The following is a 22,760-nucleotide window of genomic DNA, read 5'->3' as shown; positions in this document are numbered from 1 at the left end:
TTCTTCCTCTTTCCCACACACCCTTCCATCTAGATGGGGATTTTAGCAAGCACAATACTTTTCTTTTATCCTAGCATCCCTTTTTACTCTTTTTGCTCTAGGATATTGAGTCACTGATGTCAGAGGGAAACAAATCACGAACAGTTGCTGCAACCAACATGAATGAAGAGAGCAGCCGCTCTCATGCTGTGTTCAATATTATAGTGACTCAGACACTCTATGACCTGCATTCCGGTGTACGTATTTCTGTTGATTAATTTACAGACTTGTGGTGGGCTCTTCTTCTTCCTTTCTCTTCCACATACATCGTCTGTTTACCTGTGCTTTGATTTTTGGTGCCATGGACTCCAGCAATCAAGACTGAGAGAACCCTGAGTGAGGAAGCACACCAGATTAAAAAAAAACCAGTTGGATCACTTTTTAAGATTATGTTGACACCATGAAACCTTCTTAGGTCTTAACTGTTGCTGGAGTTAACGTGTTTTAATGGCCCACTCTGCCATAAGGTGATTGATGTTACCACATAGCTTATTCTGGTTCCTTGATGCTTCAGGCCTTTACTAGAAAATATATGGGTGACTTTTAAAGATCTGTAAGACCTCTGGCAATTTCTTCTTCTCTCATGTCTCATATGTGATGAGACATAACTTTCAAATTCATGGTGCTAGTGTCAGGCATGTTGGTGCTTCATGCCAGTGTTTCTTAGCTGTTGTTCTCCCATGTCCTATCTGTGCAGAATTCTGGAGAGAAGGTCAGCAAGGTCAGCCTGGTGGATTTGGCTGGGAGCGAGAGAGTGTCCAAAACAGGAGCTGCAGGAGAGCGCCTAAAGGAAGGCAGCAACATAAACAAGTAAGACATCGGCATACGCAGGCTGCAAACCCTAATCTTGAAGGAATCACTGTTGGTTCCCTGGCCTCCTCTTGGTGTGCTTGTCACAAGTCAACTCAAATGAGCTTCATCAGGAGCAGTTCAATATGGCTCTTTCAGCTGCTCTGTGCTGAGCAGCATGTGTTTCCTGACATTGGCATAGGGATCCTGATTCATACTTGACTCAGATGAGGGCTATATGAATTTTATCTGGAAAAAGTGACAGCAGTGCTCTTTAATTAAGCATATACCTTTTGTGATTCATTTATACACCCTGTCCCCAGGCTCATGTGTTTGTCTCATCATCTGCTCAAGGAAGAATGCAAAGTTGCAGAGTTGAATGGCTTTGTTCCAACATGAATTAAAATATGTAAGAGTATAATGCACAGTTTGAGAAAATCAGATGAGAATGAAGCTGTGTTGGTTTAGCATTGCCTTGGGCATTTATGCTCAAGCAATGACAAGTTTCAAAGCATGTTTTTAGCCATAATTACTGTGTTACTGTCCAAAAGCAAGAATGTAGCACACTGTTACTGTTGTCCTAAATATACTAATTTTCTGGGAAAGAAAGAGTGTAACTGTTACATTAAAAGCTACTGCTTTTTCAGTTTATTTCAAAATATTATGAAATGCTTTGGTATTTTATGTTAACAATGACAGCACAATGTGTGTATAAACAGCACACATACTTACAATGATTCAAATTTACCTCTTGTTAATTCAAACATATTTGCTCCTTCTAGTTTAGTTTCTAATCTACTTTGTGTTTAATGCATCATGTTGGTAGTCACATTGGTATAGTTCTTATGAAACAAAATGATGTGGCTGTCTTTGCTTAATGGCAGATATTGTAACCTTACCCCACAGGTTTCTAGTTAAATTCAGATTGGTTTTACTAGAAACTGTATTTGTAGTTTGCATAAACAAAGGTGAAATTAAATGTTTCTTTCTAATTCTTGGAAAAGAATTTAAATGCCACCCCTCCCAACAGCTATTAACAAATTGCAAATATAACTATAGATATAGAAAGACTTTAGATTTCTTTTTCCTTTTAGGATATTTGTTCAGTGTTAAACTTTTATGGTATCAATGCAGTAGGAGAGGGTTGTTTTGCCCATGCTGAACCTCTTTGGCAATACAGAACTTCAGATAAAAGCACCAAACATTTCTGTAAAAGGTATTTTAAAAAAACTGGACAGCTGTACATTTTGCATTCAATTAAATTCTTACATGATATAAATCTGTAATACTTAGTCCATTATTTAACATTCTCTATTTGAAATCTCTTTTGGAACTGATATGTGAACGAGAATTCTTACTGCTGTGCTTGGTGTCTTCTGTTAGAGTTTTGCTGTTGGAGTTTTAATGAAGTCTGACTTTTTTAAGCCTCAAAATACATGTACATGTTTAGTCAGACTAGTTCTTCAGAGAACATTGTGTGCAATCTTCATTAGGGTGAGATGCAACTTATCATTAGGGAAAGGTGCTACATTTTTCTGGAGTGATGGAGTGTATTTAAGCCATATACCATACTATGTCAGCTCCTTTTCTTATTATTTTTATTTTATAAAAAAACCCAGTAACATATATTGGTGGCATGTGTTATGTTTAATGAGATAAAAAATGGAGCTGCTGGCACATAAACTTGCTGCTTGTTTTATAATTTGTTGTCTTGAAGACGAATGTGGAAATAATGTGCTTGTTTATTTAGTGTCTGTACCATTTGTTTCTGATGAAAACTGGCTAGAGCTGTGGCTAGATGCCACCTTGGTCCCATGACTTTCCTCGTTGAAAACATTCTTTCCTGATTTGGGGGCAGCATGTTGCAGAGGGGGGCTGCTCTCTCACTTACTGAAGCAACTGAGAGTTGTGTCATTTTGTGTCAGCATCTTCCTCAAGTTGTAATAGAGATGTCTTCTGTTTTTTTTTCCTCAGAGCTGATGCAGAGTTGCCTTGGTAAAGGAGGTTTTTGGGAGATTTGCCATACCTCATAGGAAAGTTGGATATGTTTGTTCCTCCCCAGGATGTGCTAATTCCCATACCCAGTGTAGAAAAGGAGGTGCTTAACAACTCTTTGTGGTGTAGTCAAAGAACTTCTAGAACGCAGTAGTAGGAGGAAGCAGAATAAACAATCTGTCAATTAGTGGCTACAAAAAAAAATACTTTGAGCAGTCTGCAATTTTACCTCTGATTAGTAAAATCATAGCTGTTGTCATTTTAACTTTAGAATATGAAAAGAAGATGTAGGCAGGACCAAGGAATGAGTTGGAACAAGTCTGGCTCCAAGCTGATTTAAGGGAGGGTTTTAGTATTTACAGTTAACTAATAGAAAAGTGGGTTCTGCTTATTGAAGAGTTTGGTTCCAAATTGTACGGAAGTAGCTTGAAAAGGTATCACTTAGGGACAGAGTTGTTTCCCTGTGATGGGGAAGTGATAATTCCTTTTGAATGCTGGCTCAGACCCCTGGTGGGAGTGTGCCTACTAGCAAGGACAGCCTGGACATGCCTGAGGAATGGGGACGAGGAGAACAGACAGTGTGCAGAAATGGCACTTTCCTGTAAACTTGTAGCAAGTCCACTCTGCTTCTTCTGGACTGACTCAGTCTGCTGTGTGCTGTGGGCTTAGGCCTTCTGGTTGATTCATTATATAAGTACCGTGAGATAGGATCAGAGTAATGACAGATCTCTGATGCATCATTCAGCAGGAAGCAAAGCAGCTGATGAGTCCTGTAAACATTTTGCTGGGCAGCCATTCCTTTTGCTGCTTCCCTTAAAGTTGTTTAAACAGCTTTGTGTTATGAAATCTAAACTGAATGGTTCCAATTTGGCTTTTATTGCTGATAAAAAGATCTTAAAATCAGATCAGTATTTGTAAGGTGCAGTAATAGTATCACATTTTTTAATCCCATGTTAATAAACTGCACCTTGTAATTTCCTCATCATTAAAATGCAGTACCCATAACTCAAATTAGTGTTGCAGCCCAGTTGGGAAATAGTTTTCAATCACAGGTCTTTTTGAATCCCTGTTCTTCCTACTTCTCATCTGGCTGTCCATTTCTTCCACTTCCCTCAGGGTTTGGCTTTGGTTTTCACGTTTCCCCTCATTTAAAGAAAGGGAAATCAGAAGAAAGCAGTCTAGGGTAGATTTTTAGCTTTATGTTCCTTGGACTCCATTGGGAGTGTGCTGGTGGTGCTTTTTAGATGTGCTGAAGGAGGTTGCTCTAGAGCAGCATGGAGCATCCTACTGCTTGCTCTTGCAAGTTTAGCATGCTAAAATCTCTGTGGAGAGCAGGGGCTGGATGCAAGAACCAGTTCTCCTTTCTCTATCCTCCATTCAAAAACATTCAGAGGTTATTAGGCTTTTCTTTAGGCCACAAAACTAAAATTAACTTTCTATTTTTGCTATGAATTTTTCAGAGGTGAATCAGAAAGTTATCTTACAGGCAAATTTACAAAATAGTGCTTTCCTGGGAGTTCAGATTACCTAGCCTTTCCTTAAATTTCATTTTTCTCCCAGGTCTATGCTGTCTTTATATGCAATATGGGATACCTTTTGTGGCACATGTAATGGTTCTTGTTAACTTACCCTTGGATATCTTCCTTGAAATACACTTCTGCAACATTTTTGTCATTCCCTAAGTGCTATTTCTGAACCAGTGGTGGTTTTAAGCAGTGCTGAGGCTCTGCTGCTTATAAACCAAAGTAGTATTACTTCTTTGAAAAGAAAACACAAGGTGGAGTGGAACAGTACAACAAAAGATTTATTTGACTATCTAATTGCAATGCTTCTGAAGCTTTTTCCTTGATACTTACAGAGAGTAGCTGGATATTTGAGCTGGAGGAGTGTGACAGACCCAGAATTCTCTTGGGCTTCAGTGATGTCTCCTTTAAAACCCTTTAGGCATCTGTTTAATGTTCTCAGGCTCCTCTACAAGCTCATTATCTTAAGCATACTTACCCCAAGAGCTCTGATGTCACTTAAAATTTACACAGGGTTGTATAAGAATTGCATAATGTAGCACACATATGCTTTGCATGGATTGCTGACGCGCAGTTATGCCTTTTGGTGGAAGTTGTACATGTACCAAAATGCATGAATTGGCTTTTTTCTTCACAATTCTAGAGCATTGCTGCCTGCTAAGCAATCTGGGGGCTTTTCTCTTTCACACTTGTGCAGCGCCTTTGTAACTGAGAGATCATTTGGTCTGTGCTCCCCAGCAAAAGCTGCTGAGGCTCTACCTCAATTATAGCTCAACCCAATTGTCAAGGGACATCTTAATCTGCCTCTTCTGATCAGCAGCCTTCTATGGCTTTGTGATGACTGACTGGTCACTGGTTCACCAGGCAGATGAGTACTCCTGGGCCATAGCTGGATTTGATCTGAGGATGCCTCCTTATGGCTGGAGGATTGTTTGGTTTTAGTTGGCATTTGAGTCAGCATTCTTAAACATTGTTCCCAGAGACAGAGGTTCTTGCTGTGCTGCCAGCACTGACTTGTAACACTGTCATGAGACTGCATCCAAATCAGAAAGATTTTTATCCTCTGAGAAAAGGTAGATGTCTAATCCAGGGCAGTGATTTTTCATATTCTGAAGCAGTCTTATTTTACACTTTTCAAACTATTCTAAATATTTCAACACAGTCTCAGTCTTTCTGAAATACGATCTCAGTACCACCTACGATGAAACACTGTTGATACCAGTTTCTTTCCTCCAAATGTATAACTTTAAAGAAATACACTGCCTTGTTTCAGCAGGGCAATGGGCTAGCTGATCTCTGGTGGTCATTTCCAACTTAAATTATTCTATGATATTTTAAAATTGGGTGTGCAGTTCTGCAGAGCAGTCCTTCTGTGTTATTAAATCTGTATTTGGAATATGTGTTAAAGCTGTTCTGCTGTTTTGCATTTATAGATCACTTTCAACACTAGGCTTGGTTATATCATCGCTTGCTGACCAAGCAGCAGGGAAGGGGAAAAACAAATTTGTGCCTTACAGAGACTCTGTACTCACTTGGCTTCTCAAGGTAATTTATATTTTCTGTTCACCATGTTCACAAGATGTCAGCTTACTTATTTGTAGGATTCCTGTGTACGTGGACTTCTCATCTTTTTTAAAGAAATGAGTGAAGGAACCCTCATAGCTATGTTATTCCAAGTAATGTGGACAGCTAAGTGTTTTTTATTAATTCAGTGTAAAATCCTACTTGACTGTTTTCAGTTGTAATGGAATCAGAGGTGGTAGAGATGGCTTGAAATGTTTATGGAACACACACACTAGTTTATATCCAGAATACATTTCAGTGCCTAAATAGTACTTTCAATGCCTTTATTAAGTATTCTCTTTGTGAAGATACTGTATAGTCTCAGCACAGTTTTTAACTCTTGAACTTTCTGTGGCTGCACTGCAGGACAACTTGGGAGGAAACAGCCAAACTGCCATGATAGCCACAATTAGTCCAGCAGCAGACAACTATGAAGAAACACTCTCAACTCTGAGATATGCAGACAGAGCCAAAAGGATAGTTAATCATGCTGTGGTGAATGAAGATCCAAATGCTAGGGTCATCAGAGAATTACGTGAAGAAGTTGAAAAACTGAAAGAACAGCTCTCACAAGCTGAGGTAATCTTATACAGAGTACAATGTAAAATGTGTTTCTCAAGGAAATGTCACATTCTTTGTGGAAGAACATCTTTCTTACAAATTGTGGAAAGAAAGAGCCTTGCACCCATTCTTTTTTGTTTTCTTTCCTTTAAAAAAAGAAAAACCAGAATCTTTTTTCCTGAATCCAACATATGTATGCTTATCTTTAATAGCCTTTAAATGAGGACAACTTTGTACTGATGGTGACCCTTTTCAGTTCTTGAGGAACTTAAGGCCAAGCAATAATTGATGCAGCGCAGATAAGGACTAGATTACATCTTCATTGTGTAGACTCACTTAGTAGCAGATTTTTTTTTTTTAATTTTTTTTTTTGCATTGGAGGACTATATGTAATGTTAGATGGAAAAGTGTGAAAACTCATAAATCTGTTACTGGACAACAAAATTTAGGGGACATTTCTCTCTGACATTTGTGAAAATCTGCTAAAAATTGTCAAAAATGCAACACTGAAAACCATCAACAATTTGCTTCACTGCCTTAATAGTTGACGCTGTGTGATTGATGCTTATCTTAGATTTATACTTCCACTTGAAGAATAAACTATCCAGGTAGTAGGATAGTTTATTTGGTATCCAGGATATCTGGACAAATTAGGTACTTAACAAACTGGAAAATATTTTTTATCTTTTCAGGGAAGACACAAAATACTGAGGGAAAAGAAACAGAACTGTGCTTGAGGGCAAATTTGTGTGGCATTCAAATTTCATCATCATTTAAGGACTAGTGTTTTCATGTGAATACTTCCTTGCAGACTGAAATGGGAAAATCTTTAAAGAAAAGGAGCCATTCACTATTTTCATAAATAAAAACCTGTTCTAAGACCTTATTTAAATTTGGAAAATATTACTGTAGCATGTTGTTAGTTATGTTGGCAGGCTGCAGCTGAACACAATCAGTAGGAAGGTGTCCAAAGTCTTACTAATTATTTTGTTAAGTGCTTTCTCTTCTACCTTCTGTTAGAAACAGTTATGTAGGGTTATAGGCCAGCCTGTTCAATTGTTACTTGGCACTGGACATATTCAAGCCCTTTGCTTTTGTTTCCTGTTGTGAAATCAGAATCTTTTGTTATCTCCAGAGCATGCCTTCCTTAGGTAATCAACAGGGTCAGTCTGGAAGCTTTAATGCAACTCTCAGAATACTTAAAAAACCAAGACAGAATGGAAGGCTAAATGTCTAGAGGAATTGGTGTTTGAAGCTACGCTTGGAAGAAAGACATTGTGCTCGAACTTCAGCTTGAAATTCAGCTGGAAATTAAAGTTTTTAAATATTCACATATTTTTATACAGACAGTGAAGTTTGAGTGGCCAGGTCCAGAGATTTTTGTTCTTTCCATCTTTCCCTCTGTAGCTATGTCAATCTTCAGCTATTTCAGATCTGGATCCAACAAAAGTTGTTTCTGTCATCCTCCTTTGCAAGTTTCCTATTTCTTTAACTTCTACCTTGAAAAACCCGGGGACATAGTGGAAATCTATACTTGTTGCATTTGATATTATGTTGCTGCGTTCAGTTTCCTTGTGCAGTCAGATGTCACAGTGGTAAGACTAGCTGAGGGTTTTTACTAATTTCTACCTTTTAGGCCATGAAGGCACCAGAACTGAAGGAAAAATTGGAAGAATCGGAAAAACTAATAAAAGAGCTGACAGTCACCTGGGAAGAAAAGCTAAGGAAAACAGAAGAAATTGCACAGGTACTTCAGAAATTTTTAGGAGGAAAGACAGACACTCATATAGTGCTAGTCAGCTGAACTTCATGAGCTTTAGTGTACTATGCTGTTTTCCTATCACCTATTTGAAATGTCTCTGAACTTTTACCTTTTCCCCTTGTTTCTTGTTTTGGGGTGGGTTTGTTTGTTTGGTGGTGGTTTTTTTAAAGTCTAGATTTTATTAGCATAAGTCTAGTGGTGTCATGATAGCATTGATAAAAGTCAGTATTTGATTTAAAGGTAAAACATCAAAATGTGTTTGGGCATCTCATTTATTTATAAGACCACAGTGGGACCATGGACATGTTTCCCTTGAAGTGTCTAAGAAAGTGAAGAACTACAAAAGGATCAGAATTGTGGGTGGTATTTGTTGCTTTTGCTTTTAGCGATTTCTAACCAGAAAAGGAAAATGTTTACATGTAGTCACTAATGTTTGTTTGTTATTATTTTTGTACATAAAAAAAGCCCTTCTGGATTCTAGTGTGCTTTTCCATCATTTCCTCCACCCATAGCTTGAAGAATAAGTGGTGTTGGTTTCTCTTTCTAGTCCTAATGTTCCAGAAGCATGTTTTGCTGCAACCACTGTTTAAATATTTTTTAAAAAAAAAAGAGGCAAGGGGAAAACCCAAACCTAACCAGCCAAATAAAAAACCCCAACATCCAAACTGTAGCAAAAAAAAAAAAAAAAGACTCACATGATCAAGTAAGTGCTTTAGCTGAATTAATAATAAAACTGCAAAAGAATAAGCCTAAACTGTGGCATGCTATTTTCTAAATCATATATGACTATGATTATCTTTGAAGTAATTGGAACTGAGTTTCACTTTTTACTAACATAAAGACTCAAAGCCACATTGTGTTACTTACAAGTAGGTTTAATAAACTCAATAGAGCTGTGTAGGTAAGCCTAATAAATTTAATAGGACTGCTTAAGTAAGCTCCACTTTGGGGTGTGTTTGAGGATTACATCTAACTTTTTATGGTTGGTGTGTAAAAATAAATTTTACTGACTTAGGGTGCCTGGCCAGTGTCTGGTGGTGATATACAGAATGCATACTCAGCATGTGCATCTTCAGCTTTAGTTGCTCTGTGCTTGTCCCTGTATATTGCAGCAGGTAAAATTAGCCTAATTTTGTGCTTACAGGAGAGGCAAAGACAGTTGGAGAGCATGGGAATCTCCCTTGAGTCTTCAGGTATCAAGGTTGGGGATGACAAGTGTTACCTGGTGAACCTGAATGCAGACCCTGCACTCAATGAGCTTTTGGTTTACTATTTAAAGGTAAGGATGTGAACAGGATATTTGCACAGAATGGAAGGACACTTGCTTTGAATTTCTAGCTCTAATTTACTCAGAGGGGATGTAGACTATTTGCTGCAGCAAAACAGGATAGGCCTCCTCTTAATGTTCAGGCTTTTGTTCTCCCTTTGCAGCTCAGCTTCACTGTTTTCCTGTTTGATCTCCTGATTGCCAACAGTGGGAGAAATGCTCAGTGTGGGCCTGTTTTGAGATCAACCCTAGATTTTCCAGGCAGGATGTGCCTGGTTAATTGTCTTCTGGCCTGAACTTCAAGAAGGAGCTTCATGTTAGATCCTTCTTTTTGTTAGGGAGCTGGGGACTGCTTTAAATATGTGAAGAGTTAATCATAAAGACATGATATTCAGTAGTGATCAGTAAGAATAATGTAACATAGTCTTCAATGACAGGGAAGCTTATGAGAGAGGGGGGTTAAGAAAAGCACTGTTAAAAATTTCCCAGTTTTTCCCATACCAGAGTGAAGAAGTGTCAAATACAAACCTAGTAGGTTCGTAGGGAAATGTGAGCTGCTTGTCAATAATATATGAAAGACTATTTTGTCTTTTTTTTAGCTAGTCTTCTGCTTTGGTAGCTGAAGGAGGACTTCTGTATTTGAACAGTATCAGATAAAACACGTCTCAAACACTAACAAACTATTTCAGTAGAACTTAAAATATGACTTGGAATTGTGTAGAGAATGGTATGTTTGGTTGAATTACTGTATAGCTGTTTTCTGAAAAGCAGAGAACTCTGCACCTTGTTTTACTATCCATGTTGTTGTCTTAATTATGCCTATGTGACATGGCTGGTTTTCTTCTGGTTTTTGTGTTTAATGTATGTATGCAGGCATAGTATGAGAATACTTTTAAATCAGAATTTGTGTGTCAACTGCTTTATTTTGCTTTAGCTAAAACTGTATAACAGTGAAGTTCAGGGCAGAACAACAGTTTGTGTGTGACAGTTGCAGTCTTGAGATCTGCTGTGGCACCATTTCTGCTCGACAGACACACAAACTGTGCAGTCTCACCACTTCAGCTAATATTTTCTTAGTTATGTCAACAGTGGTAGTTTGCTTGTCTCTTAGTAACAGCTTTTTTTCTAGGATCACACAAGAGTTGGTGCAGATACCTCTCAGGATATACAGCTCTTTGGTATAGGAATCCAACCAGAACACTGTGAGATTGATATTGCTTTAGACGGAGAAGTTACACTCACACCAAAAGAAAATGCAAGGTAAGGAAGATCAGCAGCACTTTCCACTGAAATGGAAATTTGCTTTTCTTTGGCAGAACATTCATGCATTTTTATTTTACATAGGCAGAAGTATCTAATATTCTGATCAACGAGTATTTTCAATACAGTTGATTTAAACAGATACTTAGAGGGGAATTCAGAGATTAAAACTAAGATTTCCCTGCACGTGTGAACACCCACCTACCCACTCTGCAGAGCAACAGGCTTTCAGTGATTTGGCTTGGAATAAGCCATCTAAAGAAGGTATTTGGTAGGAGTGAGGGCCATTGTCTGTATCTTGGGTAGTAACAAGATCCCTGAGATGCTGTTGGCTGTCCTGGCCTGTGTGATGGGACCTGTGTCTTGATGGCAGAGAATAAATGGTGCCTCGTGAGTAGTTCCTGCTGTAAAGTTCAGTAGTTTCTGCTGTAAAGTTCAGTAGTTCCTGCTGAAAAGTTCAGTATTTTGTGAGGAAAAGTTGCTTTAAAGATCTGAATTGTTTCTAAATCCTTAATTAATTGTGTCTAGTTAATATGCAGTGTAAAGTCATGCTTCACCTTTTGTTTCTAACTTCTGTATTTTAATTATTTTTTATTCCAGGGGCACTGGGGCTCCTTAGGCGTAAATGTTTTTGTCACTTGGTCTCCAATATGTGGATGTGGATATCCAGCATGTGATAAAGCAGTACATTTGTCCTAGTTAATAGTCATGCTGCTTGTCTGAAATATGAGTATATAAATAATGTGCAGATCAGTATCAGAATGAGAAACTAAAGTTTGAGAGATAAATAAAAAAATCTGATTCCTTTCATTCTTACTTTAGTAAAACGCATTTGTATTTTATTTCTGCAGCCTACAGCACAAACAGATGGGATTCAGGCTTGTGGTGATAGAGTTACTGTACTAGAAGTCAGTCATTTTGACTGGCAGGAACAAGGGCACATGTCAGTGGAAAAAACATATTTTTTTTTTTACTCATGGCTTAAGTAACTGTTCTTAAGATACTTGTATCAACAGAAATTTAGCTACCAGAATTTCATTGAAAAAAGCTTAAAGATCTGATCTAAAATGATTGCTTTTATGTTTGTGTTGACTTACATGAGAGAGACAGCTGAAATGAGAATGCTGCATCTGAAAAGGCCTTTTTCATTTTAGTGTTTTTTTCCCCTTTCAAATAAAATGCTCTGCTTTGTGACTCACACATGCAAAAGTTCAACAGCTAAATTTTTCCCATTTTGTGATTGAAACTTAAATACAAAGAAACGTACAAAGAAATACAGCAGTATACCAGATGTTCACAAAAATAGACCCTTGTTAATAATAGAGACTCCATTTGTTGAAAGAACAAAACTTGGATCTAAGAATCTTTTCTTATGCTTGAATGCTGAATATGTTAACAGCATGTTTTACAACTCAGTGTTGACTAAGTTGTATTTTGGAGAGCTCTATCAGTAGGATTTACATACATTTAAGTTTGGACTTTATAAGTTTATAAGAAACAGGCAGTGACCCAGTTTGAGAAACAGGCATTTAGAGAAAACTTTGCAACCAAAATCAACCCTGTCTGTATGTTTACTGAAGAGAGTTGTACCAGCCAAAGGCAGAGGGGAAAGGTGCTCATTCTGACTACAGAAATCAGACCAGTAACTTTCCCATTGATCTTTTCATGAGAACCTTGCTGGTTTGTTACCATATGATACAAATGACTGTCAGTAGATGGGAGAAACAGCAATTCTTCAATCTTTTTTTTTCAGGATTTCACTGGAGTTGTCTTTTTTTTTCTTTCAGATCCTGTGTAAATGGTGCACTGGTATGTTCTGCCACTCAATTATGGCATGGAGATAGAATATTATGGGGAAACAACCACTTTTTTAGGTAATAGTTGATCTTTATATTCCACCCACTTTACATTCAGCCTATTTATTTTCTTATCATTGTTCCAGATTTTTTTTTTTATAAACTGAATTTCTGTTTTTACTCAGAATCAATTTACCAAAGCGGAAACGTCGAGATTGGCTGAAAGACCTTGAGAAAGAAACTTCCTTAGGAGAGCATGATCTAGATGCAGCTAGTGAAGCTTCTTCAGAACCAGACTACAACTATGAGTTTGCACAAATGGAAGTCATTATGAAGACACTGAATAGTAATGGTAAGGCAACTGACAGATAAAAATGTTCTTTTGGATTGTCTAAAAAATTCAGCCTGAAACTCAATTTCTGGGTAAAACAAGCAATACACATGTTCCAGAGGGCTTTGGAGGATTTTCAGGATAAGATATTTTACAGAAAAAATGTTAAGTGTGTGCAAATATATATATATATATATATCTGTAAAAAAATATGTGCACCTAGGTATAAATACATTCACAAATTAGTGGTTGGTTTATGCCCTGACACAATTTTATCTATTTATTTATTATGTATCTTTATTTATGTACTTCTGCTCTCTTTTATAGTGAAGCTGACTTGTAAACACATGCCTGTCAAATTAACATTCAAGTTTACTAAGTTCTTGTTTTTGAGAATTACTGTAGAAGAAAGGGGTGCACCATATATGGCTCAGTTAGTTTCATCCTACTTTTTGTATCAAATGTTACTGACACCATTTTAACCTTATTAAAAAATAATCAAAATTATAAAAAACCAATAGGCAAATGCCAGCTTGTTTTTCAACACTTGATCACTCTCAATATTTCATTTCATCTTTATTAAAACAAATTATGATGCTTTTTTGGAACAACACAGTAAGGTATAATATATATAAAATAATGGTATGGTGTATATAAAACAATGTGGCTTTTTCATGATTTTCAGAAGTCAGGTCATAGTACACTTGATACAACAGAGTATAAAGAAATGCTGAAAAACTTGGTAAACTACTGAATGCTTTGTTCAGGTGTTTTAATACCTGAACATTTGAAACTCTGAAACTCTGAAAATCAGAGGCAAATACCCTGACCAAGAAGACACAGTAGATGGTGTTTCATTGCTTTCTGTTCTCCTTTCTTCATATCTTCACAGTATTTCCATTGTTTGCTGTGGTTTGCTTATTGAAATACAGCATTTACTTTTTATTTCATCTCCTCTTATTCTTTTGTCTGTTTTGCCACTGAGTACAGCATGACGGTTTCATATGTTCGATGCAGCAATACTTTGCTGGATTTTTAGTTTAATTTTTAATGAGATCACTTATGTGAGTTACAGATCACTTAAATTGATATGAAATTGCTATTTGGTGACAGAAATATTCTCATTATGGTTCACTCATACCAGGAGATGAATTTCAGATGAATCTACCATCCTGGTGGTCTTCAGTGTTGTCATCCCTTGTGAAGATTCTGTTGCCCATTTTAAGGCCTCAAACCATCCCATATCTGTGTCAAAACTGGGACAAAGGTTTTGAACTCAATTGGCTTGTGCATGAGGCTGCTGGAAAAGTCTGAAAGCATTAATTGATGCTTGGTCTGCTTGTTACTAACTGGAGATTTGACCAAAGTGTATCAGTCTATAATGAGTCAGTGTTCTTCGAACAAGGGTCACATTTTTTGGTTCTCATGTGTTGTTATCCAGCTGATTGAAACAATTCTTCACAACATTCCACGTGTCTTTACATTTTAGTTCAGTAAGCTTTTCTGATTGTGGTCCAGGCCAGTTTTTGTTTTGGTTGGTTGCTTTCTGCGTCTTAGCTGAGGGCAGTTCAGACCTTGCTATTCATTAAAGCTCTTTCTTCCCTACTGCAGAGCAAATGTTTGCAGTGATACATATCACACTGTTTCAGAAGGGTCACATCCAAATTTCTGCTGCTTCTGCTCACTCCCACATCAGTGTTGCTTAACTAAAGTGGAGTAGTTAGTGACAATAAAATGCTGACAAAACAAGTGAGTGTGAAGATCATAGCCTGGTCTTTTGTTCTGAAGTTAGATAAACAGAACTTAGCAGCACTTTCTCAATGGTTTAGCCAAGGTACCTTTTCTCTGACAGGCTTCCAGTTTGTTGTGTAAGAGGTAAAGCAGCGTTGTTACAGTACCATTTGTTTATTCTTCCTTAAAATTAAAAATAGATATGGGTAAGGAAGAAGAAATAACTAAATGACTGAAGACTGTTAATTCTATTATACATATTCTCTGGAGAAGTCCTAAGAGGGAAATGAAGAGGTATTTTAAAAATTTTATTAGATTATTATTTTATAATCTTGCATAGATACAGTCCAAAGCAAGAGGGTTTGGTTTTCCTTTGTTTTGGTTTTTGGATTCCCCCCTGGATTTGTTTGAGAATTATAATCCTCTTTAAATAAATATCCTGACTTCTCCAGGGTGCAAGCACATTTGTTTTTATGGCATGTAACCAGTACAACAGTGTCACAGACTCCATCCGGCTCCAAAGAACCTCTGAGGAAAATGTGTAACTTTGAAAACTGCTGTAAAGAAAACATCCAGATCCTTTCCTTTCTTCAGCATGTTAACTTTCTTTGTGGGATTCTGTCAGATCAGCTTTGTACTGATTAATTTGTGATGCTGGTCAAACACAGAATGCATCAAAGAAGTTTACTTTATTCTTGTATACTGTGCAGTGGTTAAGTAAACAGTGTGATTAGGTTAGGCAGCTTCTCATTTTAGCAAACAAAACTGTTACAGCTCAGGGAGACAATTTTCATAAAACTTAGCAAAGCAGCCTGTGTCATAACCCTCTTCTTGCTTGCCTAGGCAAATATACTTGCAAGAAATCTTAGGGAATTTATTCAGCATTAGTGTGACTGGATTAACAGATTACAGATGTGAATTAAATGGCATTGTAGCAAGGTAGTAAATGCTGCTCATCCTATGAAGAAAATACATCTTTATTGTTCAGTGTTAGTAGTCTGTGATTTTTCAGGGGATTAACTGCATATGATTTTTTTTTTTTCAGAGTCATTGAACTCTTGTCACATAAATACGTAGAGGATTGGGGCTTGGAACTTTTAACGCTGTATGGAATTTGCTGTGTATTTGGCAGGCATTGGGTAGAATCTTCCATAATTTATTTGACTTTGCATGAGAAATCCAAAATTGTAGAACATGGTGTTTGAATTTAATTTAAACACTGTTGTAGTTCTTTTCAATTGTAAAAAAACACTGTTTATTTCTTCAAATTCTACCTAGATAGTTTATAACTCACACCATATTTTACTTTTTTCCTGTGACAGAGTTAAGGTTTTCTTATTAAACTCTTTCAAAATCTAAATTAAAAAGTTTTCTAAAACTGTAAATTTACCTTTTGCATTACAAGACAAGCATAACCCACCTTTTTTTCTTTTATCCCCAAGCAGTACAGTATTATGTTGCAATTGGAAAGTTTTATACTAGGTTCTTGCATCTTGCTCCAAATATTTATCATGGTGTAATTCGATCCTATGGTTGTAGTGATCCTGTAAATCTAGGTGTCTGGAAAGATCACTTTTATTAAAGGAATCTGCTTCCTGAACTCATAGCTGTTTTTTGAGTAGTTTAGGAAAGTCTCATCATAATGAGTCAGCCTTAGATTAATTTCATGTATTTGCAAACACAATGGAGGGATTTTAATTTCTTCCATTCTGTCATCTGTGTAATACCTGATTTTCTCAGACATTCTTATATAAAACTAAAATTGGTTTGGGGAATGATGCAGCAAAGCCCATGTATTTTAAAGTAGTTCTGGTATTATCTGGAGGATAATGATGGTGATAATTAATATTATTAATTAATTAATAATGATTATTAATTGTGAACATTAATAATATTGTAGTTCAGAATTTTAGAACTTGGTTCAGTTAGGGGTTTTTGTTGCACTGTTTAAAAGCTAATAATAGCTAACTTCTTTCTGAGAATGTAATGTACTAAAAAGCAATATTTCTAGTTATTTTAAGACACTTTTATGCATCACTAGTTTGCTATTTGGTTTCTATTTATAGTGACTGATTTTTAACTTTGTCCTTTATAATTGCCATTGTTGTGGTGTTTATTATGCCTTTGTGTGAAGCCAGTGATTTCTTCCATAAATAAGGCCAGGGCCACAGAAGCAACTTGCAGAAGTGTTTGCAAAAAGCAAGGGGAAGATGGTTTATAACTAAATCACACAGATGTGTGACAAAATTGGACAGTGTAATTAAATCTAGGTTTATTTTTCTCCCTCCTTTGCAACATTCTGGCATCCTTAAAAGTCGCAGAAACTTTTTTTGTTTAATAATGAAATGGAAGAGGTACCACAAACAGTTATTTTTCAGCTGAATTTTTTTGCATTTGAAAATACTGGCATGTCCTAGAGCTTCAGTATTGCTTCCCCTAACAGTCCACCACTCCAGCTTTGGAATCCCTCTCCCTTTCTCTTGTGGTGTACAGATTCAGCAATCTGTTAGGTGATGTGCTGTCACTCAGCTGTCTAGGTTGGTCCTCTTGCAAACCACTTTTCTTGCTGTATGTGAGCTTTCAGAGATGTCTGCTGATGAGCTGGGTATATATATTGGTAGTACATACAGCTTACTCTATTAAATGGCTCTTTCAGAGGCGCAGGCTGACATTGGACCTAATCCTGGGAACAGACAGAGTAATGTTTCATTAATTTGAAATGCACTTCAGATTTATCCCTAGCTGATTGACACAAGCAGTTTTTCTAGGATAGAATATCCAAACGGATATTTGTTCTGTGTTGATACCGAGGTGAAATGTGGTTGGTAAAGCTAAATGCAGAAGGCCCTTTGGGACATATTTTGTCTGCCTCAGTGCTGTGCAGCACATTAGTGCAGTGTGACTGACCAGTCAGACCATTTGTTTGTCTCAGTTTTCATCTACAGCTCTCCAACATGTTTCATTCTCTGCCAAAATAGAGAAAGTACGTTGCTTTTTACTTCCATAAGTCGTTTCCTCTTCTGGTTAATATCATCTTCCCTTGTGTTTTGCTTTGTTTTCTTAAAATTTGTTTCCTTTTCCATCCATTTTTTTTCCCTACTGAGATTCTGGAATATATTATAACTACACAGCACTTTAATATGCAATAGACAAGGGTCTTAACTATTGTTGTAGCCTTTTGCATGCCATTTGATTTTTTAACTTTAGTTTGGATTTATCTGTTTAATGCAATATTTAATAATTTGGCTTTTGTTTTGGGGTGCAGTTTGTGTTTGCAGACTCTGGAGTACATTGATTGCTGTTGCAAACTAAATAATGAGCATCCTGTAATGCTGAAATGACATTTTCTCACATTTTCTGGGTTTTTTTTTTCTCTTTTTTTCCCCTTCCCTTCTTTTTAGACCCAGTACAAAATGTGGTCCAGATCTTGGAGAAGCAGTACTTGGAGGAGAAGCGGAGTGCTCTGGAGGAGCAGCGGATGATGTACGAGCGTGAGTTGGAGCTGCTGCGGCAGCAGCTCTCCCCAGAAAGGCAGCACCAGCACGGCAGCGACAGGCTCTCCTACACTGCTCAGGCTGCACAGCAGAAAGTGAATCTCTGGACAGAGGAGAGGTGAGAATACTGGAGTTAAACAAATTAGTAAGAACTACAGAGGGTGAGAGATGGGGCTTGAACGTTGCATCCAAAATCAGTAAACGCTTTTTGTGGAGCTGATGTGCAGAACAAGATCTTCACTTCCACCAAAGTGTTAGCATTTTTTTAGGGCTGAGTTCTGACGTTTAATGAGTGCAAGATTTAACCCACAAAAGACATAAAAATTTAACTTTCTTTGAGTGGTATTATAGGTCAGTTTTCTGTAGGTTTTTTTGTGTTTTTCTTGTTTTATTTTAAACTTGAAAACTGCTTATAAAATGTTTGATTTAGAAATTACTGTTTTAGTTCATGAAAGGAAGGAAAGAATAGTGCAGCTAGGTAAATGCTCTGGTTGAGCTGCTTAGGAAGTTAAAGGCTTGCCATGAGGTGAATCAGCATCTTTGTAAAGGAATAGCAAGCACCTGAATGCAGCCCTGGTGAAAGACCATCATGAGGTTTGTGGGGACAGTTAAAATGCAGTCTAGGAAGATGTGAGCAGAATGTTTGCATTTTGACAATGCAAGAAGCTTGCTCTTGGTGTCATTGAGGAGAGAAGGATGCCAGCTCCATGGAGGGAAGTTCAAGGGGCAGCAAACAAGATGATTTAAGTTTTCTGAATACCAGTGAGTATTCTGTCATGAGGCTAATTCAGCAGGAAGAATGCCTAGATATTCTAACAGGTTTCTTGTAAATTTATTTAATCCGTTTCTTTTAAAACATAAGCTTCCTTATTCACTCGGTGTTTTTTTTCTATATGTAATGAGTTTGAGTGCTTTTGAGTGCTGTAATTATTTTTGCTTTGTTTTTCATCCTTAAGAAACAAAATCCATTTACAAGACGGCTGTAAACCAAGATAGTCAAGATTGTTTTGCAGCTTTCAACTGAGAGTGTTAGAAATAGAACAGAACAGATCTTGGTTTAGTTTTTGTGCAAGATTTTATTTTGTACTTTCTGCCCAGTTTAGCCTGGGAAAAATGCTAAACAAATAGCTAACTGTTGACCAGCGATGACTAGAATGTTTTTCATGGCAAGTGTAGGGAGTAGTTCTATGATTCAACATTAATTAAAATAATTGTTTGCCCCTGTAAAAGCTAAAAACAGAATCATTGGGAACTGAATGTAAAATGTCACAGAGTCATGGTTGGGATTTGCAGACTCTTTTAAAGCTGCATATGGAGTGCAGAAATGTGCAGAGTGAGAAATGTATTAGTTGGAGGCCTTTCTATTCAGAGCTGCTTTGAGCACAGCAAGGCCATCAAGAAATCATTGATAACTTCAGTGTCTCTTGCACTGCTGTAGCAGAGAAGAGAACTGGGCTTACTGGCAGGGGAGGCAGTACCACTAAAAAGATGCAGCAGAAGGGAAAAGGAAGTAGCAAAATGCTTGCCTGTCTTTGAGAGCTGAGAATAGAAAATGGTAATTGATTAGCTTAAAATTAACCACCATAACCATGTAATCACAAAGAAGAGAATCGGGAGTGATATCAAGGCTAAGTGTTCTGTCAGCTTTCACTTCTCAGTAGTTTTTAAATGTTTCCGAGAAGGAACTGTGCTTTGAAAAAGAAGTTTTGCTTCTGAGTTTCATGGGTGAATGCATTACTTCATGTAACTGTTGAGCTGCATGAAGCCTGTACTTTGCTGCATTGTAAAAAAGAGGAGAATGGATTCTCTTTGGAGCGATCCATGAGGAGTCTGATAATGTTTTGATGGCACTGCCATTGAATAATCAGTTTTTTGGAAGAGCTTATCAGTTCCCTGTCCTCCAGAAGATCCTCTTAGGTATAGTTTTTATTTTTAGTTCTAGAAGAGGTTTTGGCTGCTGAAAAAAGGAGGGGGAAATGAATTGTCTTAAATAAGAAACCAGAAAAAAAAACCTTTGAGTGGTTTCTGCTGTAAAAACATGGCAACATGTTGCTGAGAGGATGTTTACCAGCCAACTGGCCAGAGGGCAAGAAATCCTGGGGAGAATGGGAAGACTGGATGTGTAAAATGTGCAAAAGTTCCAAGAGTTTGGATTGCAGGGGATTTGACCGGTGTAGTTTTAGCTTGTCTATCTGTTGCTGTGGCAAATGAAGCTGAGCTCTACTGGATCAGCCAGCAAAATTAATTTGATAGGTATCAAATGTGGGCTTGTGGCTGTTGTATGTCAGATCAGCTGGAACACATTGCACAGAGGTTATTCCCACTTTCTGCTGACTGTGGAAGGACAGATGATACCTGGCCTGGTGTTAAATCCTGTTGGCTTGAAGTTAACCCATTGTAACTTTGAACAAATTTTATTTGTTGGGGTGGTGGTATACTGGACCAGGGGTTTAGTCCAGCATATTCTCTATCTGGCCTTGGGAATCCCAGTGACTTGAAATGACCACAAGCGAGTGTCACTTGTTTCTTTTTGTCTGGCTTTGTTTCAGGATTTCATGTTCAGTGAGTATTTGCCCCAGTTAATACCCTAGTGGAGCTTATCATATGTTTAATGTAGTAAGAACTAAGAAATCCTATCTGAAGCTTTTATTTATTTATTTATTTATTTATTTATTTTTCTTTCTGGAAGGGTTCTGGCACAGCTTGGTTTTGTGGGTTTTTTTGAGTGGCACAGCTCTAGTTCCAAAATGGGACAGTGTAATTAAATCTAGGTTGATTTTTCCTTTGCAGCAGACTAGCATCCTTAAAAGTTGCAGGAACTTTTTTTTTTTTTTAATCCAGAAAAACACAACTGTTTTAAGAACTGCCCATAATAATTGGTTGAGTTACTTGTAAGTTTGCCTTAGTCTTAAACCATTCCTTTCTCAAGAATCTAGCTAAGATTGGTATGGGAGACTCCCAAAAAGCTTTCCAGATGCTGGTGTCCCAGATCAGGGAAGTGACTGGCTGTAGCTAGATCCAGTGGCTCTTACAGCACTTACATACAGATAAAAGCTGCCTTCAGTTTCCCAGGTTAGGCAGTTGTTTTACAGTGGCTGTAGGTGTAGTAGTGCCTTCTCAGTATCAAGTAATTTCTTGTGATTAATTTTTGACTACCTTAGTTTGCTGTGGGAATCCAGAATTATAGCTGTCTGTAGAATGTGCCACTTGCATGGGCTGGAATTACTTATTTAATTTTGATAGCCTGGATAACAGAAACAAGAGGCAGAGGGAAAGGAATTTTCCATCTAATGCTGGGAGGAGACATGGAGGAAGATACTAAAAATCCACTGAGGGTAGCAGCTATTTAAGACCAAATAAAAACCACCATTGTTGCAAACCTAGACTTGGTAGGGGAGAGAGATAAAGCTTCATGTTTAGTGCCTTCATGTTGAAGGCACTAAAATTCAGGGCTGCTTGCTAACACTGCTGGTTGTTTACCACTTTGGTTGTGGTAAACCTGAGGGCTGTCAGAGTGCAGTTTGAATTAGCCATTCCTTGGGATTTTTTGGAAAAATTAACCACTCAAATAGAATTCTGTTGGTGACTGAGAGGCATATTAGCAGCAGGCAGACTTTGCCTGTACTCATAGGAAGGCCCTTGTTCCTCCTACAGCTGTGTATAATTTAAGGTGTTCTGTAGAAATGAGAAGTGTATGTGCTCAATGTGTACCATATTTCAGTAGGACTTTGCATAGAAAGGCTAAAAACATAATACAGGGGAGAGCTGGTGACTGAAATATCCAAGGTTTGATCTTGTGTCTCATCACCTTTATAAGACTCAGTAAGTGCTGTTGAGATTACAAAGAAAGGCAGCATGAACTTCACTCAGAGGGATAATCATGATCATTTTAAAAGGTAATTTAAAGATGAGAATCCTGGGTGAGGGCATATCTTAGTACACAGGTGTATGTATAGTATGTGTCATAGCAGGTTTGCCAGGTGTTGCATTAGAGTAGATTTGCTCAGACAGGCCTGAGAAACCTCTCTGGAATTTGTCCAGAAACTGAGTGCACAGGCTTTAATCTGTGCTCATTCATCTGTTACTTAAAAGACACCTTGGGTAAATAGGGTTTAAGATTTTTTTTTTTTAAATATTTTTTAATGTGTATACTTGAGTAAGTGGGGAGAGGTCTGTGGTCACTGCAAAGCCCTTGGAGTGATACAAAGCTGTGGGCTGCAGTGAATGCAGGTTCTAACATTATGGTCTGAGGAAGAGCAGGTTTTATCAAGATGAAGTCTCACATGTTGGGACTGGTAGATTCTATGGAACAAGACTCCAGATTAAAGACAAAGACAGCTGCAATTATTTAATTTCTTGAAAATTCAAAATGTCCTCAGGGCTTTAAACAAATTATCACTGTACCAGCTCCCATATTACTGTGACCTTTTATTTGGGCATCACTGTACTAGACATGCCTCAACAGTAATTTGTTTGTTTAATATGTGATCACTGCTTTCCCTCAATAAAATTGTCGGAGTGTTTTGTGTTCACTGACACAGTGCTACTCAGCGTTTCCTCTTAAACTTGTTTCAGAAAAGTCTTTGTTAGCACCTCTATTTGCAGCTTTCCAATAATAGAAATAGGTTTCTGTGTATTTTTCATGTTAC

The 22,760-nt window shown here is 37.5% G+C and overlaps 1 protein-coding gene across 5 annotated transcripts in view; it reads left to right on the top strand.

The window, feature by feature from the left end:
• KIF13A (kinesin family member 13A) overlaps positions 1-22,760 on the top strand; it is a 105,424-nt gene that overhangs the window by 56,444 nt on the left and 26,220 nt on the right. For all 5 annotated transcript variants that reach the window (XM_014254557.2, XM_088067245.1, XM_014254556.2 and 2 more), the window contains exons 8-17: positions 102-236; positions 737-849; positions 5,780-5,891; positions 6,276-6,488; positions 8,107-8,217; positions 9,377-9,511; positions 10,629-10,759; positions 12,547-12,633; positions 12,741-12,907; positions 18,019-18,229. In XM_014254557.2, coding sequence (XP_014110032.2) covers positions 102-236; positions 737-849; positions 5,780-5,891; positions 6,276-6,488; positions 8,107-8,217; positions 9,377-9,511; positions 10,629-10,759; positions 12,547-12,633; positions 12,741-12,907; positions 18,019-18,229 — 1,415 coding nt within the window. The remainder of the gene's footprint in view (positions 1-101; positions 237-736; positions 850-5,779; positions 5,892-6,275; positions 6,489-8,106; positions 8,218-9,376; positions 9,512-10,628; positions 10,760-12,546; positions 12,634-12,740; positions 12,908-18,018; positions 18,230-22,760) is intronic.

Source organism: Pseudopodoces humilis, chromosome 1 (assembly GCF_049639895.1).
Source record: "Pseudopodoces humilis isolate 2021_Gansu_Grassland_sample_001 chromosome 1, ASM4963989v1, whole genome shotgun sequence".
NCBI lineage: Eukaryota > Metazoa > Chordata > Aves > Passeriformes > Paridae > Pseudopodoces > Pseudopodoces humilis.
This window is presented reverse-complemented; position numbering and strand designations above follow the sequence as displayed.